A 16,295-nucleotide genomic window follows, 5' to 3' on the forward strand; every position below is an offset into this window, starting at 1 on the left:
GGCTGCTTTCTGTGAGGCTCCTTGGCCTGGACTCAGGTCTCAGGCCCTCCTCCATTGACCATGCCTGGCTTCAAGCACCGCATGAAAGTGAGTGAGGGCTGAAGGGCAGAGGCCAAGCGGTGGGAGGACAGCCAAGGCGCCCTTCTTCTTCTCCCCTGGCTCTCCTTCATCGTCTCTCTCCTTTGTTTCCAGGCCTTCGGGAAACGTATCAAGCGTCCTACATGGACCAAGCCTGACCCCAAGGGCTTCATCAGAGTGAGTGAGGGCCAAAGGGCAGAGGCCAAGCGGTGGGAGGACAGCCATGGCGCCCCTTCTTCATCTCCCCTGGCTCTCCTTCATCGTCTCTCTCCTTTGCTTCCAGGCCTTCAGGAAACATATCAAGCGTCCTACATGGACCAAGCCTGACCCCAAGGGCTTCATCAGAGTGAGTGAGGGCCGAAGGGCAGAGGCCAAGCGGTGGGAGGACAGCCATGGTGCCCCTTCTTCTACTTTCTCCTTCATCGTCTCTCTCCTTTGCTTCCAGGCCGCCAGGAAAACTTTCCATTGGGTGTTCCCATGTGTAAAGCGCCAAAAGGACAAGGACGATTGTCCAGGGTAAGACCCCGTTTCCTTCCTTCCTTGCTTCCTTCCTGTCCTCTGTCTTTCTTTCTTTCTTTCCTTCCTTCCTATCTTCCTTCTCAGACATACTAAAACAAATGAGTGTACTGTATTTGCCCAGAGAGAAACCATGGCTTCCATAGAGAACCATTACAAAATACTTGCCCATCGCAAGTACTCTTCAGTGATTCTCTGTGGGCGGCCAAGAATGGTTTCCCTATGGGAAAATATCTCCCAATGACTCCCTATGGACCAGTATGGTTTCTTTATGGCTACGTGTTCCCCAGTGATTCCCAATGGGCAAATATTCCCCAGTGATTCTCTATGGGCAAGAATGGCTTCTCAATGGGCAAGAAAATAATAATATCTTTAACGTCAATAATACTCATATCCTTCTCCTGTCCCTCTCTAAGTCTCCCAGAAGTCAAGATCAGCTATGCTGACGAGGAGATCCCTGAGTCACTGGCATCGCAGAGTTGTATCTCTTTAACGGTAAGGAAAGATAGGCATCCCTCCCCTTTTCCTCACCTTTCCTGCCGAAATTCTGTCCAAATTCATTCTTCTTTTATCTTCATAGGATAGCAGGTGAATAAACTCATGGGTAACAAAAGGGCGAAACTGGGGGGTGGATGCATCACCCTTCTTCCCGTTCTTAGGGACTGTCTTTCAGGATCAGGACCACCCCAAGACCATTCACTTCTCTCCCTTTATTTGTAGGAGAGCGATGGCTGTGCCGCTGAGGCTGATCTTGGGTCTAGATCAGACAGGTAAGGGCTTCTCAGTTTGGATCCTGACTGGAGACCGAATGACTGGCCCATGTCTCTGCAAGTGGTCTTTCCAGTTTGTTCCATGGTCTTTTCCTTTCTTGCTTTCCTTTGTTTTTTCTGTCTTTCCTTCCTTCCTTGTTTCTTTCCCTTTCCCTTCCATCCTTCTCCCTTCCCTTCCTTCCTTCTTTCCCTCTTTCTTCCTACTGGGACTGAGAGAGTGATGATGATGATGATGATGATGATGATGATGATGATGATGATGATGATGATATCATATTCCTGTCTGTATTTCAGTTTGGAGGGGATCCCTGAGATGCTTGAGGCAGAGAGCCTTCCCTCTTTGATGGTAATGTAATAAAGTCCGTTCCCCCTTTTCCCTATTTATTGGAGGACTGTCCAAACTCATTCTTCTTTTTCCTTGATAGGAAAACAAGGAAGAGAAAGAAGCCGAAGAGAAAGGAAAAGATGGAGAGAAGGTGAATAACTCTTGGGACTCATGGCTAACAAAAGGGCGAAACTAGGGGGAGAGACTTTTAGGGTCAGGACCACCCCAAGGGCATAATAATAATAATAATAATAATAATAATAATAATAGGTTTTATTTATATACCGCCCAATCACTGGGAATCCAAGCGGTTTACAACAGAGGGGATAACAGACGGTTCCCTGCCCTCAGGCTTACAATCTAAAAGACACAACACAAAATGAGAAGGGAATGGTGAGGGGGAAAGGGATTAGGTCCAGCAGTTCTTCTCTCCCTCTGAGGTCTGGACCAAGGCAGATGGACCGGAGGGAGGGCTTGTCTTCTTCAGGTTAACCCGGTGGAGCTGGGACTGCCTGGTCAACTCCCTCATAGGCCGGAAGATGACAGTTATGGAGGGAGGAGCCTCTTTCTTCAGGCTAGCCCTGGTGGAGCTGGGCCAGCCTATTCTCTCCCTTGCAGGCTGAAGGATGACAGTTATGGAGGGAGGGCGCTTTATCTTCAGGCTGGCCCTCATGGAGCTGAGCCAGCCTATTCTCTCCCTCAGAAGCCGAAGGATGACAGTTATGGAGGGAGGGCGCTTTATCTTCAGGCTGGCCCTGATGGGGCTGAGCCAGCCTATTCTCTCCCTCAGAGGCTGAAGGATGACAGTTATGGAGGGAGGAGCCTCTATCTTCAGGCTGGCCCTGATGGAGCTGAGCCACTCTATTCTCTCCCTCAGAGGCCGAAGGATGACAGTTATGGAGGGAGGAGCCTCTATCTTCAGGCTGGCCCTGATGGAGCTGAGCCACTCTATTCTCTCCCTCAGAGGCCGAAGGATGACAGTTATGGAGGGAGGGCACTTTATCTTCAGACTGGCCCTGTGGCCCATGGTCTCTCTTCTCATTATTTATAGGATTTGGGCAGCCATGATGCCTGTCCTGCGGAGGCAGAACCTAATCCTGGGCCCACTTCAGACGGGTGAGTCCTTATGTCCCCGCAAGCGGCCTTTCCAGAGCATCATCCTGGCCCCAGTTATTTCATGGTCTTTTACTTCCTTCCTTCCTGTTTTCTTTCTTTCTTTCTTTCCCTTCTATCATTCCCCATCCCCTTCTTCTTTCCTTCCTTCCTTCCTTCCTTCCTTCCTTCCATTTTTCTTTCCTTCCTTTCCCTTTCCTTCCCCCCTTTCTCTTTTCTTTCTTTCTTTTTTACCTCGCTCTTTCCTTTCATTCCTCCCTCCCTCTTTCCTTCCTTTCTCCTCCCTTTCTTTTCCACCTCTTCCCTCCCTCTCTCCCTCCTTCTCTTTCTTTTTCTTCCTTTCCCCCTTCCCTTTCTTCCCTTCCTTTCTTTTCCTTAAACTCTTCTCTCTCTCCTGCCCTCCTATTCTTCCCTGGATCCTTCTCTTTCTCTCCCTTTCCTCTACTTTCCCCTTATCTCCTTCCTTCCTTCCTCCTTCCTTCCTTTCTTTTTCTTTCTCTCCTTCCTTCCTTCGTTTCCTCTTTCTTCCTACTGTGACTGAGGGATAATCATCATCATCATCATCATCATCATCATCATCATCATCTTTTCCTGTTCCTATTTCAGTTTGCCACAACCGCAGGTGACCGATGCAGAGGAGGCCAGCCCTGATACGCTTGAAGTAGACAGCCTTTCCTCTTTGACGGTAATTAAAGAGTCATTCCCCCCCCCCCCCTTTCTGTCCAAATTCTGTCCAAATCTATTTTTCTTTTATCTTCATAGGATGACAATGAAGTTAAGAAAGCACCATTAGGAGCCGCAGGGAAACAAAAAGATGGGGATGAGGGGAGTCATAGAATCCAAGAAGGGCCCTGATCCAGTCCAACCCCCTTCTTCTGCCATGCAGGAACTCACTATCAAAGCAGCCCCATTGACAGATAGATGGCCATGCAGCCCCTGTTTAAAGACCTCTAACGAAGGAGACTCCACCACAATCTCTAAGGAAGGAGTGTGTTTCACTGTCAAACAGCCCTTAATACTCCTAATGTTGAGCTGGAATCCCTTTTCCTGTACCTTGCCTCCTTTGCTCCATTGGGTCCCATTCTCTGGAGCAGAAGAAAGCAACCTTGCTGCCTCCTCAACATGACACCCCTTCAAATACTTAAACAGAGCTCTCATAGCACCTCTTAACCTGCGCTTCTCCAGGCTAAACATCCCCAGCATCTTCCTGAGTCATTCCTCATAGGGCTTCATGGTTTCCAGACCCTTCACCATTTTAGTTTCGCTCCTTTGGACACATGGCTCCAATTTCTCAATGTCCTTCTTGAATGATTTTGCCCAGAACTGGACACAGCGCTATTCCAGTTTAGGCTTGACCAAAGCAGAACAGAGTGGCACTGTTACTTCTCTTGATCTAGAGACTATACTTCTATTGATGCAGCCTAAAATAGCATTGGCCTTTTAGCTGCCGTGTTGCACTGTAGACTCACATTCAATTTGTGGTCTAATCTAGGACTCCTAGATCCCTTTCACAGGTATAAGTCTCCTTAAGCCAGGTGTTTCCCATCCTATTTAAATATTTGAAGGGATGTCATATTGAGGAGGAAGCAAGCTTGTTTTCTGCTGCTCCAGAGAATGGGACACAACGGAGCAATGGATGCAAACTACATGAAAAGAGATTCCAGCTCAACATTAGGAGGAACTTCCTGAGAGTAAGGGCTGTTCGACAGTGGAACACACTCCCTCAATGGAGTGCAATGGAGTCTCCTTCCTTGGAGGCCTTTAAGCAGAGGCTGGATGGCCATCTGTCAGGGATGCTTTGACTGAGAGTTCCTGCATGGCAGAATGCGGTTGGACTGGATCAGGGCCCTTCTTGGGGTCTCTTCCAACTCTAGGATTCTATGATTCTATATTTGTGCATTTCATTTTTCCACCCTAAAGAACTCTTTCAACTCATAGGTAACAAAAGGGCCACCCCAAGAAGATCCCCTTGTACCCCATTTTCTGTCTTTCACTTCTCTCCCCCCTCTGTTTATTTATAGGATTCAGACGCTGGGCCCAGTTCAGACAGGTAAGTTTGTCTCTCCAAATGGCCGAATGACCGGCGCATGCCTTTCCGCAGCACCATCCTGTTTTGTTTCATGGCCTTTTCCTGCTCCGTTTCAGCGTCCCAGAACCTCAGGGGAGAACCTCTGATGAAGAGGGCTGTGATCAGGAGTCTGATTTGAGTTCCGCGGTAAGGAAGAAAAGAGACTTTTAAAGAAATACTGGCTCATTTCATTGTCTGCACCCCCCTTGCCCCCCCCAGTTCTCCTTGTGTTGACAATCTCATACATCCGAATGGCAGGACACCTCTCTCATACAATGCCTTGTCCTGTCTTGGATTCCTTCTTCAACTGTGTTCTCCTTACTCTTTTCTGTCTTCTTTTTCCCCAGTTCGTTGCTGTGTATTTTCCCCTCTTCTTTGTCTTCTTCTTTTGTTTCTTTCTCTTTTCTATACATGCCTCTACCACGTTTCTACTAATATTACTTTGTCTGTTATTTTATATGTGTGTGTGTATAAAGACAAAAAGCCTAGAATTAAAAGTTATGTTCAAAAATAATGTTCTATGCTTTCCAGGAACATAGAAAGCATTTCGTGTAAAAGGGGGGGGGGGGCAAGGAGTAGAGAAAAGGCCAAAAATGAAATAAACAGAGATAAAGATGGAGAGAGGTGAGGGGCAATGTCTGGCTGTTGTTTCTTTGGATCTTCTTCCCATGAAGTAACCCCCTTTTCCTCATCTCTTCTTTCCACTCTTCCTTGCCCTTCTGCCCACATTTCCGTCTCACCTGTCCTTCTGCTCTTTCCCAATCTTCAAGTTTAATAGTATGCCCCATGTTTTGAGTCCATTTGTTCCTGTTATCTTTTATTACTTCCTGCCCTTGGCCTAATTTTAGTAAAATTTTATATAATCTGGCTATTATTTTTTATATCCTGTTTTTGTTAAATCTTCAAATGCCAAATTTGTCTCTCCAAAACCCTCTCATTTCTGGTCCGTTCTGAATCTCTCTGTCAACTGTCTGTAAGGAAACCAGGGACAGAGGGTCCCCTCTTCAGCTAATTCTTCCCTGGTTTTCATTTGGTATATTCCTCCATTGGGGTTTGTGTTAACACTTCTTTATTACAAGTCAGCCATCTTTCGGAAGCTAGGCTCCTCTCCTTAAAAAGGCCGCATGGCTGGACTCCCGCTTTGGGGTTTTCGGAAACAGTTTGCTTTTACGCTTCCTCCAAGTCCTCTGCAGTGGCTTCCTTGATGCATCTTGTCTTTCTGAGACCAAAGATAAGGGTGAAAACCGAAATGAGCATTAAAACCTTTGAGAGACAATAGGTTTCCCCCCCTATTTAAAGTTATCCAACCCAAAACCCACATTAGAGAGCAGGCCTGATAGGAAGGCAGGACACGTTCCCAAGGCTTGTCACATACGGCCTGCTGTCTTTTTCCTTCCTGACAGGCAGAGGAGAACTTCCATCTGATGTGCAAGGCGTACCGCAAGTACTCCAAAGAAGAGAAGAGCAAGCTGGCAAACGACATTGCATCCAGGAAACTGGACCTGATGCTGGAGCATTTTCTGGAATCGAAAAAAATGTAGGCGGCTTCTTCCTCCCAGGAGCACCCCATTTTCCTTCCCGGGGGGTCTGGGGGTCCGGCAGGGATGCCATTGGCTCTCCTTCCCTTTCCCTAGGACCTGCGATGAGCTCATGTATGATGTCTTGGCTTCACCCAAGTGCAACATCGCCATCTGCCTGAATCACTTCATCGCCAAAGTGAATAAAAATCAGATTTGGGACAGCAAGGCACTGCCTTTGCCCAAGGTAAGGGTCTGACCCTCGCATGGCCCATCCGCAAGGCAGGAAACCCAAGGTAGTTCCCCATCTGCGGGTCACCCTCCCTCCTTCCAGGTTGTTTACCAGAAAACCTGCTTCTCTCCTCAGGTGAAGGCGCTCCTAGGGATCAGGACCATTGTGAGGGACTACAGCGACACCCGCCGCCTGAAGGACTGGCTGTCGTGCCACTTGATGACCCTGATCAATGTCTTGGTCAGCCATTTCCAACCCAAGAAGACGTGGACCAGCAGGAAGCCTAAAATGTACCTGGTCCCAGGGTAAGTTGGCTGCAAGGCAGGGCTGGGGCAGGAGTGGCCAGTGGGGCTGGATGCAGGGATACAAACCAGCCCTGAACCAACCCTCTATTCTGTCCCCTCTCTCTTTCCTGCAGGGAAGCAATTGATATCTTGGTGATCCTGCACCAGAGGCTGGACCTGATGCACAACATGAATTCCTTGTTCAACCCCAGATGAATGCGGTGAGTCTGGTTTCCCTTCCTCTCTCTCTCTCTCTCTCTCTCTCTCTCTCTGGGGGATGGCCTTCCCTTCAAAAGGGAAGACACACGGATAAAAGGCATCTCTCCTCCCCCCCCTGCAGGTCTGAAAGACAGTGGCTTCCACCCGCGCCGTGGCTCCGCCCGAAAGGACCTCCATCCCCTTCCCACTTTCTTGATTGCTTTTAAGATCATTAATTGGGATAATGATTAGAGGGTTTGCAATGGAAGGAAGCTGAGGACGAAGGGGGAAAGCGGATGAGAAACCGGGGCAATCGGCGATAGAAATAAATGCAACAAAATGATAATAACATTATATACTGTGGTACTCACACTTTTATATCTGTAGCTTAAGTCGAAAATATGCATGAAGGAATAAGTCAAGATAAAGAGACGGAGGGGAAAAACTCAGCCCTTTAAACATAACAAAGTGGGAATGGTAGGAAATGGGGAAATGGCTCCAGAGATGGAAAAGTGCCATGAAGTCTCACTCTGTGCAAAATAGGTGAAGCCAGAAATAATCATCACAAGAAGAAGAAGAAGAAGAAGGAGCCAGTCAGAAAAGGAAGAGTCAAGAGAAGCCAAGGAAGAGATCTTGACTAGAATTTGGGATGGAATAGAATCATAGAATCATAGAATCATAGAGTTGGAAGAGACCGCAAGGGCCCTGATCCAGTCCAACCCCATTCTGCCATGCAGGAAATCCCAATCAAAGCATCCCTGACAGATGGCCATCCAGCCTCTGTTTAAAGACCTCCAAGGAAGGAGACTCTATCACCTTCCGAGGAAGGAGTGCATTCCACTGAATGCATATAGAAAATGAAGTTTGGCCGAAGTGAAGGGTGTGGCTCTAAGGAAGCCTGGTCCTCTCTGCTCCCTCCTCGGCTGCTCAGTTTCTGAGAAGGCTGTTTGGACCATCCTTGATCTGATCCCCGGACAAGACCCCCTCCCCTCCTGCCTTCTCTGCCTCGGAGGGATCACCACCCCAAGGCCTGTGCCCTCTCTCTGCCAGGAAGCACCGCCACTGGCGCCTGAAGGCTGCCGCCTTGTCCCACAGGCTCCGAGGCGGTACCTCTGGCTCTCCATAGAGTCCCATAGTTCTTGCTTCTATACAAGAGCAGCAGACCTTTCTTCCTTTTCGAGGATTGCCCCAATTTGTAGATCCTGAGACGCCTTCTTCTCTCGCCGTCCTTTATGTTTGTTTGTCTCTTGGAAGCAATCTGTCTCTCCTTCCAGTTGTTGAAGTTGATGAAAAGCCATCTTTCTTTCCTTTTCCTTTCCCTGAAATGGTCTTCTTGGGGTCATTCCCTCTGCTTCTCTCCTCCTTTCTGCCTCTGCTCTGCAGGAGTCCTGCGCTTTGGCCCCGCTTTCCCCGCCTGGGCTCCTTGCTGTGGAATCCTGGGAGCTGGCTTTGGGAGGAGAATTCGCCTTCTCAGCCAGAGAACGAACTACAGATCCCAGGGCTCCCGGGCATGGAGCCAGCCAGGGCTCCTCCTGCCGGCATTTCTCGGCTTGTCTCCATTGGACTGGAAGCCCTCCATTCCGCGGGGCCTCGTCCTCCTTTCCGGTCGCCTGGGGCCCTCCTTCGGAGGGAAGGCTCTGGCTCCTTCGGGGCCCTAGACGGGCCCAGAAAGGCTGCTCCCTTCCTGAAAAAGCCCCGGACTACTGCCCGAAGCTCCTGGGCTGCTTTGGGCCCCGTCCTTCTCGGCGCTGCGAGCGAGCGAGCGGGGCAGGAGGCCAGTCCCGGGGCCCTTCCCTGGGCGCCTGCCTCCGCCAGCCCAGCCTTGCAGCCAGGAGCAGCAGCAGCAGGGCAGGCCTTCTTTGGGGGCAAGGAGCGGAGGAGGGACAGCCCCGAAGGACGGACACAAGCCGAAAGGGGCAGGGAGGCAGGTCCCGGAAAGGGGCCTCGTCCTGCCAGGGCTCCGGAGGGCCCCTCGGAGGGCATCCAGTCGGAGCCCGGCCGGAGGAGAGCTCCGCCGGGAGCATCCAGGCCTGTCCAGGGGCGGTGGGCCGGCCTTTGCCGCTCCTCCTCCTCCTCCTCCGGCGGCGGCCTCCCTTTCGCTTTCGGGACGAGGCCGGCCATGGAAGGGGCGCCCTGCTCCCGGGCCCCGCGGCTAGTCCTGGGGCTGCTGCTGGGGCTGCTCTTCCTCTCGGGGGCTCCGCCAGGTGAGCTCCTCCTCCTCCGGAGGCCGAAGGGGCACCGGGAGCCCCAGGGCCCGGCAGGGCTCCGGCCGAACAAGCCCTCCGAGCCCCGGAGAAGACTCCCTTGGGCCAGAGGGCAGGCAGAGGGGCTTCTGCAAGAGGGGCTTTCCCGGGAGACCCCCCCGCCGCCAGCCCTGGACGCCCTTCCGCCCCCCGCTTTGACCACTAGGACCCCCCCCAAAAGACGGGGCAAGGAGGGGCCCGGGGCAGCCTGGCCTTCGGGGCTCCGTGGGCTCCGGAGGGCCTTTTCCGGGGCTGCCAAGGGGCCAAAAGCCCTCCGGGGAGCGCCCCCCAAGTGCCAGGCGGCGGCGCATGGATGGGCTGGGGGCACTCTGGGCCCCTCTCCGCCCCTGCTTCCCTCCCGGACCCTCTCCTTCCTTCCTTCCTTCCTTCCTTCCTTCCATCCAACTTGTGGGCTGACCAAGGTGCCAGTCTCCCCCCCTCTCTCTCTCGACCCCCTTCCTTTCCCTGACCAGAGGGGCGCAGGGAATGGGGGCACGAGGGGCGAAAAGGCCGCAGCTCAGAGGGGTTTTGTCCCCTGGTGCCCCCCCCCCCCCTTGCTCCTGAATTGCCCTTCTCCGGCTCCAGGGACCCTCCGGCCTCAAAGAGAGAAGAGGGCACCAGAGAGACTTCCCTGCCCTTTCTAAGATGCCCACCCTCCCCCCCCCCGAAAATGGGAAAGCTGCCCTCGGGGCAGGAAGGGGAGCAGAGGGCCCGCTTTTGCCCCAAGGCCCCCCACTTCTAGGTCCGCCTGGGTTTCTGGACTCCCCAGACCTGTTTGTGGCCCTCCAATGCTCCCCTCTGGGCCAGGGATGCCAAGGAAGCCGCAGAGCATGCGCAGAGTTCCTTTCTCTCCCCAGAGAGCACCCTGTACCTAGAGATGGGCCCACGCAGGGAGACCGGGGGGGGGCTTCTTCTTCTTGTTTCAGGAGCTGACTGTTCCTCCAAAGGAAGGGCCTTTGCCTTCCTCTCCTCCGCCAGTCTCAGGTTTCTTGGGTGCCCCAGAGAAGGCAGCCATGGGGCTCCCTGCGCCTCCTTCCTTGCCAGACAGGAGTGGCCCCCATCCCCTTGACCCCTGCTGACCTCGGCTTCTCTCCCCCCCCCCCCCAGCGCTGGGGAATGAAGGGGGAGCCGCTGGGAGCTGCAAGTGCCCCAAAACCCACGTCCCCCCCAGGAATGTGCGGAGCATCGCTGCCAAGCTGGAGTCCTGGGAACACTGCGAGTATCTTGTGCGGTAAGTGGCCCTCCCCATAATAAGCCCCATTGCTGCCCACTCGGGTCCATCTCTGCACCCCTTCATTCCTTGTCCTCCTCCTTCGCAGGTTCACTTTTCCAAAGAGGAACATTTGTGGCTTGGATGGAGAGCCCTGGGTCGAAGAACTAAAGAGTTTAACGCCGTCAAAAAGTGAGTAATTCACATGCGGAACAAGAGAGAGAGAGAGAGAGAGAGAGAGAGAGAGAGAGACCTTTAAGGAATCGGGGCCCATAAGAGCCCCTTTCTCCCAGGAGGAGTGGGGTGATGGGGGGCAGTGGCGTCCCTAGGGCCGGGTCACCCAGTGCGGTCACTCATGTGGTCAGCCCCAAGCCATTGACCTCCTCCTCCTCCTCCTCCTCCTGCATCCATTTCACATCACGCAGCATCCTTAGCAGTGCTTCTTTGCACTCATGATACTCACAAATCGTAATTCCCATGCGCCCCACGGGATGCAATGCTCCTGGTTCTGACATAAACCACTAGAATCAAAGAACCATAGAGTTGGAAGAGACCCCAAGGGCCCTGATCCAGCCATGCAGGAAATCCAAATCAAAGCATCTCCATTGACAGATGGCCATCCAGCCTCTGCTTAAAGACAGCCTCCAAAGAAGGAGACTCCAAGGGAATATATTCCACTGTCAGACAGCCCTTGCTCTCAGGAAGGTCCTCCGAATGTTGAGCTGGAATCTCTTTGTCCTGCAGCTTGCATTCTTGCTCCATTGGGTCTTAGTCTCTGGAGCAGCAGGAAACAAGCTTGCTCCCTCCTCAATGTGACACCCCTTTAAATAGTTAAACAACCTTCAGGTGACAACATCAGATGCACAGCCAAAATGTATTTAGAGACTTGCTTAAAATGTGACGCTGTTAAAGAAAATTTAAAAATAATAAAAAATTCAAAAACATTCATTTTTTAAAAAATATACAATTGTGAAATGTTAATTTTAAAAAAAACGCTGGGACCACTCCTCCCACTGAGCCCCCCCCCCCCACTCCCCCCACCTCTTAAAGCATTTTAAGGAAAGCAGACAAATGCCACACCTCTTTCTGCCAAAATCTAGGTGTTTGAGGAGAAGTGGGGTCATCCCCCTTTTTGGGGGTGTCACCTGGTGTGGTCCACACCCTCTGCACCCCCCATGATGCCACTAATGGGGGGACTGGTTTCTGCTTCCCCTCCCTCAATTTTTAGGGACACAGGCAGGGAGCTCTCTGTCCATCCATCCATCCATCCATCCATCCATCCATCCATCCGCCTGCTGCAAACTGTCTCTCACCTGTCTTTCTACTTTCCCCAAGGGAAGGGGGCTGAAACCACTGAGGCCAGCAAGGGGGGTCCGTGGCCCACCCTCATCTCCCGCATCTCCCCACTGGCCCAGACCTCCAACGGACCCCTAGCCAGGACCCCCACAGATGAGCCCCCCCAAGTGCAGCTGGACCCCCAATTCACAACAGCAATGCCTTGGGCCCACAAGCCCAGCCAAGGTGAGTGGGGGTCTGGAGGAGGGTCCCTAAACGCAACCCCAAAGGACTGGGGAGAGCTGAGGGGGGTCCCCAGAGAGGCTGACACATCTGGATATTGATATGGGGGGGTTAACTGAGGTTTATGCCTTTATTATGCTGAAGCAGTTTATGAATATAACTAATAGCCTATTGTTGTGGTCTAGGTAAATTGGGGGGGAGAGAGAGGGGCAGAAGATTCCCCCTAGGACCCTTCCAACGAAACAACATGGTAGGCAGGAATCATTCCCAACACATGGTGGTGGTTGGGGGGGCACCAGATTTTTGGTGGGGGGAGGAGGATGTGGGTCTCTGCCCAGCCATCCTGCAGCAGCACCTTTTAATCCCCCCTCCCAGAAGAGACCCCCCAAATACACCTGTCTTCAGACAGCCCCTTCGTCCCAGGAGCCACTCTGGACACGCCTGGGTTGACCAGGAGCCCCACAACAGCCGGCCAAGGTGAGCGTGGGGTGCAAAAGGGCAGGGGCTGCCCCCCCCACCAAGGAAGGGTCTTCTACCCCCCTTTTCAGATTTGTGTTTGTATTAACACTGCTCCCCTGTGTTTGCAGGCGCTGCTGGAGTGGGGCCCGGCCACTTGGCCCCACAGGGATCACCTACACAACACAACAAGATAGCGGTGCCCGTCCTGCTGGCCATAATGCTCCTCTTGGTGGCTATCATTGTTTTCCTGCTCTGCCGGAAGAATGACCAGCCCTGCAGAAGGGCCCCAGACACCCCGCTTCCTCCTCAGGACCCTGATAAGAGTGAGTGAGTGAACCTGTGCTAGAGGTCTGGGAGGGGGTCACCCTCTCCCATAAGTCCCCAGTCCCATTGAGAGAACAGTGGCCCCCTTCCCCTGTCTGCGTTCTTGCCTTTGGGGGTTTGCCCACTCTGCCCACCGTCCAAGTCCTTCAGCCCCCATTCTGACTTGTAGGGGGGTCCTCTCCGGACATTACTAGCAGGAAGGGTGCTGTTGCCCAGCTCTGGTCCTGCTGTTGGCCTGTCTTTGGGGCATCAGTGATTGGGTGGTATATAAATAAATCCTATTATTATTATTATTATTATCATCTGGCTGGACATTGTGTGGGCTGGGGAGGCCCCCTCGCCTTGCCTCTCGTCCAGTATCCTCAGTGGCCTTCTTCTGATGACCTCTGAGGATTTGTTGGTTGCTTTAAAACCTCTCTCTTCACATTTTTGTTCACCATTCCCCCCCCCCCCCATCTTAAATTGCAAGCGTTGTTAGAGCCCAGTGGCCTTTAGATGGGTGGATCATTCTACAGAATGGAAATGGAGCTGAGGATGTCCAGTGCCACTGCCCCCCAACCCACACGTACCTTGGGTGGTCCTGGCATTGCCCTCCCTGCCTTTCCTAAGGCCTTTTGTCTCCCCTCCATCCACCAGCCCTTGACTTTGCTGCTGCTGGTGCTGCTGGACTAAAGCCCCCCTCCGCTTTCCCTTCCAGGGGAAGAGACCCTCGCCCTGCGCTGTTCGGAGGAGACCTGATGCCAACTGGGCTTGCAAGCCATGCCATGACAGTCTAGGCACTGGACCACTTTGTTATGTGCTGTGTGCAGAGGGTGGCAGATGTACAGAATTTGTACCATAATGTATGTATGTGTATATATATGTGTGTCTGTGTGCGTGTTTGTATGTATGTAGGTATGGGTGTTTGCGTGCGCATGCGTGTGTATGTATCTGTCTGGGTCTGAAAGTTCCTGGGTTTGGAATTGGGGCGCCTGCCTCTCCCGCCTTCGCCCCCACTTCTGCTGTTTGTCCGACTCTCTCTCGCTGGCTTTGTGCGGAGAAAGGCAAACCTTTGGAGGATTTGTTTTAGCAGAGGCTGGCCCTCTGTCCCAAGAAGAGCTTGGACTCGGTCTTCCTGCATGGCAGAAGGGGGCTGGAGGGATGGCCCTGGGGTCCCTTCCAACTCTGTGTTTCTATGATGCTATTTATATTAAAAGATGACAAAACACTCCCTGCCTTTGTGAGATTGGTGACTGCGGGTGTCATGCCTCCAGAGCATCTTTGATGCTCTTGAGACATATATGTAGTTGAGATGATATTAGCTTTTCTATGTATTAGTTTAGAAGGGAAAATAGAAATCTACAGCTGTAAGAAAGGCAAGGATTGTGGGACATCCCAGGGTCTCTTACTGTCTCTCTCCAGCTAGTTTCTGTTGTGTAGTAAGGTTTCAGCCAAGAGTATTTTCCTTTGACAAAGAGAAGTCCTCAGAAGAAGAAAGGTAAAACCCACCAAGTAGAAAGAGCAAGGTATTTAGGAAGGACTATTGAGAAAAAGGAGATCACTTTTGTGTTTGTTGTGTTTATAACCAGTAAAGCTTTTGGAAACTTAAGAAATGTGTGGACAAGTCTTTTGTTCAGGCTGTGTTCCTGAGAGCCAGAGGCCTTACTACACCCAAAGTCCATAGCATCGCTGTGATGTCCTGCCAGGACTGTTTGAATTTCCCCCTGCATTTTCCTTTGTGTTGGTTCAGGCCATAGATTATTTTAGTGTAGAAAAGTTCTTTGTATTAGTTTATGGGAGGAGCTGTAGGTTTCCCCTGCTTCATTTCTAGGTTTGGTTTGCCCTTTCCCAGCAGGCTGTGCTGTAGCTAGAGGTTTTTAGTTGGAGCAGTTTCTCTGAGAGCTAGCAGAGAGCTGTCTTTTGGTGGCAAGCAGGCCCAGACAGCCGGAAAGGGCATCTCTTACACCACTTAGCCAAATCAGTTACCATTAGCATAGAAAATAGAAGAATTTAGGAGCTGAAAGACCCTGCACCAGCTCCATTGAGTAAGGAGAACAAATTACATCGGACCCAGAAAGATGTCGTCTGGAAGAAAGCTGAACTGTAAAGTATCTTTTGTTTAGAGCTGGGGAGGAGAAGACCTTTTATTTTTGTCCTTTAAATTAAATTTCCCCCCTTTTTGAACTTTACATCTAGTTTCAGATCTTTTTGGGTATAACGGTTTGTTCTCACCAGGGTACTGGCGTTGCACACCCAAACCTGCCACCACCTTTAGTTGGGTGTGTCTTCATAGTGTAAGAGATCCTGGCGGCCATTGCCGCTTCCGGCCTGTCAAAGAGAGTCCAAGTGCAAGGCCCTGCATTGAAGCAAGATCCCAAGATTTGCATAGAAGGAGAAGAAGACTCTGTGGTTATAAAAGGGGAAAAGGTTGGCGGCCATTTTGGAGCCATTTCTTCTTGCAGAGTCCTGAGCACATGGTGGGTGGCCATTTTGGAGCTATTTCTTCCTGCAGAGTTTTGAGCACATGGTCGGAGGCCATTTTAGTTCTACTTCTTCTTGCAGAGTTCTGAGCACATTATCAGCAGCCATTTTAGAGAGAACTTTTTCCATTCAAGCTTATGGATAGAGTTTTATGAAGAGATTAATGTGTGTTTTATGTTTGTTCACGTTGCAAGCTTGAAGAAAGGAGCTAGAAGACTCTTTAACCGACTCCAGGTCTGGCTGTGTTGAAGTAGCATAAGAGTGGTGACAGTAGGAAAGCGGAGCACTAGCAGGCTGTAAGTAAAATCAGCACTACACCGTTTGTCCTCTTCATCCTTGCTGAGTTGTTGCGTTGGCAACTAGGACCAGCCAGAATGGATAGGCTTTCTGAAGAACTAGCACATGGACACATACACGACACTCGTTCTCTTAGGGACAGACACCCGACTGAAAAGGCCTTAGAACTGCTGTTAAAAGAGGAAAGACACTTAAGCGTGAAAGAACTGAAAGCTTGGAAGAGTTTGCAACATGCCATGTCCTTGCTGTCAGCAGTCTGCGACTCAGAAGACATGCAAACACTGGTCTCGATATTTTTGGACACTGGGAGGTACGTGCTCGTAAAACCAGAGGAGGAATAGTTAACAGCAAGAGATGGGCAGTGTTATTCACTTGCTTAGTGATCAGAGCAGTACACATTGAAGTTGTGGAAAGTATGGACTCTTCTTCCTTTATTAATGCCCTAAAAAGATTCATTTCAATAAGGGGTCCAGTAAAAACTATCAGGTCTGATAGAGGCACTAACTTCATTGGAGCCACTAAAGAGCTGAATTGCATAACTAAACTAGCAGAAGACAAGACTGTAATGGACTTTGCTAACAAAGAGAAAATTCAATGGTTTTTCAATGTGCCTCATGCTTCCCATATGGGGGGAGCTTGGGAGCGCATGATTGGTGTCAGTAGACGTATTCTAGAGGCAATGC

The 16,295-nt window shown here is 51.2% G+C and overlaps 3 protein-coding genes across 4 annotated transcripts in view; 2 read left to right on the plus strand and 1 right to left on the minus strand.

The window, feature by feature from the left end:
* LOC149304432 (uncharacterized) lies at nucleotides 1-7,431 on the plus strand. The gene is made up of 17 exons (XM_089481085.1): nucleotides 1-87; nucleotides 193-255; nucleotides 362-424; nucleotides 524-594; nucleotides 1,011-1,089; nucleotides 1,315-1,364; nucleotides 1,659-1,710; nucleotides 1,790-1,840; nucleotides 2,741-2,805; nucleotides 3,409-3,487; nucleotides 4,824-4,852; nucleotides 4,948-5,017; nucleotides 6,274-6,407; nucleotides 6,505-6,634; nucleotides 6,755-6,924; nucleotides 7,038-7,124; nucleotides 7,244-7,431. Exons 1-16 carry the CDS (start codon nucleotides 61-63, stop codon nucleotides 7,117-7,119), a joined length of 1,215 nt encoding a protein of 404 aa, XP_089337211.1. The 5' UTR covers nucleotides 1-60; the 3' UTR covers nucleotides 7,120-7,124; nucleotides 7,244-7,431.
* LOC149304433 (mediator of RNA polymerase II transcription subunit 11-like) overlaps nucleotides 5,384-16,295 on the minus strand; it is a 19,886-nt gene continuing 8,974 nt past the window's right edge. The window contains exon 4 of one of the 2 annotated variants that reach the window (XR_016272015.1): nucleotides 5,384-6,089. The gene's annotated coding sequence lies outside the window, so the exon portion shown is untranslated. Of the gene's footprint in view, nucleotides 6,090-10,740; nucleotides 11,458-16,295 lie in introns of those variants that run through there. The other variant, XR_016272014.1, reaches the window with a different exon arrangement.
* Nucleotides 7,120-14,492, plus strand: CXCL16 (C-X-C motif chemokine ligand 16). The gene is made up of 8 exons (XM_089479734.1): nucleotides 7,120-7,124; nucleotides 8,485-9,305; nucleotides 10,452-10,575; nucleotides 10,664-10,746; nucleotides 11,890-12,075; nucleotides 12,448-12,549; nucleotides 12,660-12,854; nucleotides 13,553-14,492. The coding sequence occupies exons 1-8, from the start codon at nucleotides 7,120-7,122 to the stop codon at nucleotides 13,591-13,593; spliced, it is 1,557 nt and encodes a 518-aa protein (XP_089335860.1). The 3' UTR covers nucleotides 13,594-14,492.

Source organism: Sceloporus occidentalis, unplaced genomic scaffold (genome assembly GCF_023333645.1).
Source record: "Sceloporus occidentalis isolate IW3139 unplaced genomic scaffold, rSceOcc1.0.p SCAF_14, whole genome shotgun sequence".
In the NCBI taxonomy this organism is placed as follows: Eukaryota; Metazoa; Chordata; class Lepidosauria; order Squamata; family Phrynosomatidae; genus Sceloporus; species Sceloporus occidentalis.

What these genes read in the sequence shown, in the direction of transcription:
- LOC149304432 (XM_089481085.1), top strand. Translation starts at nt 61, where the DNA reads ATGCCTGGCTTCAAGCACCGCATGAAA. An exon ending in ACCCCAAGGGCTTCATCAGA is followed by an intron (nt 256 to 361) that starts GTGAGTGAGGGC and finishes CTTTGCTTCCAG; the next exon opens with GCCTTCAGGAAACATATCAA. An exon ending in AGGCACTGCCTTTGCCCAAG is followed by an intron (nt 6,635 to 6,754) that starts GTAAGGGTCTGA and finishes TTCTCTCCTCAG; the next exon opens with GTGAAGGCGCTCCTAGGGAT.
- CXCL16 (XM_089479734.1), top strand. An exon ending in CACTGCGAGTATCTTGTGCG is followed by an intron (nt 10,576 to 10,663) that starts GTAAGTGGCCCT and finishes CCTCCTTCGCAG; the next exon opens with GTTCACTTTTCCAAAGAGGA. An exon ending in CCCCACAACAGCCGGCCAAG is followed by an intron (nt 12,550 to 12,659) that starts GTGAGCGTGGGG and finishes CTGTGTTTGCAG; the next exon opens with GCGCTGCTGGAGTGGGGCCC.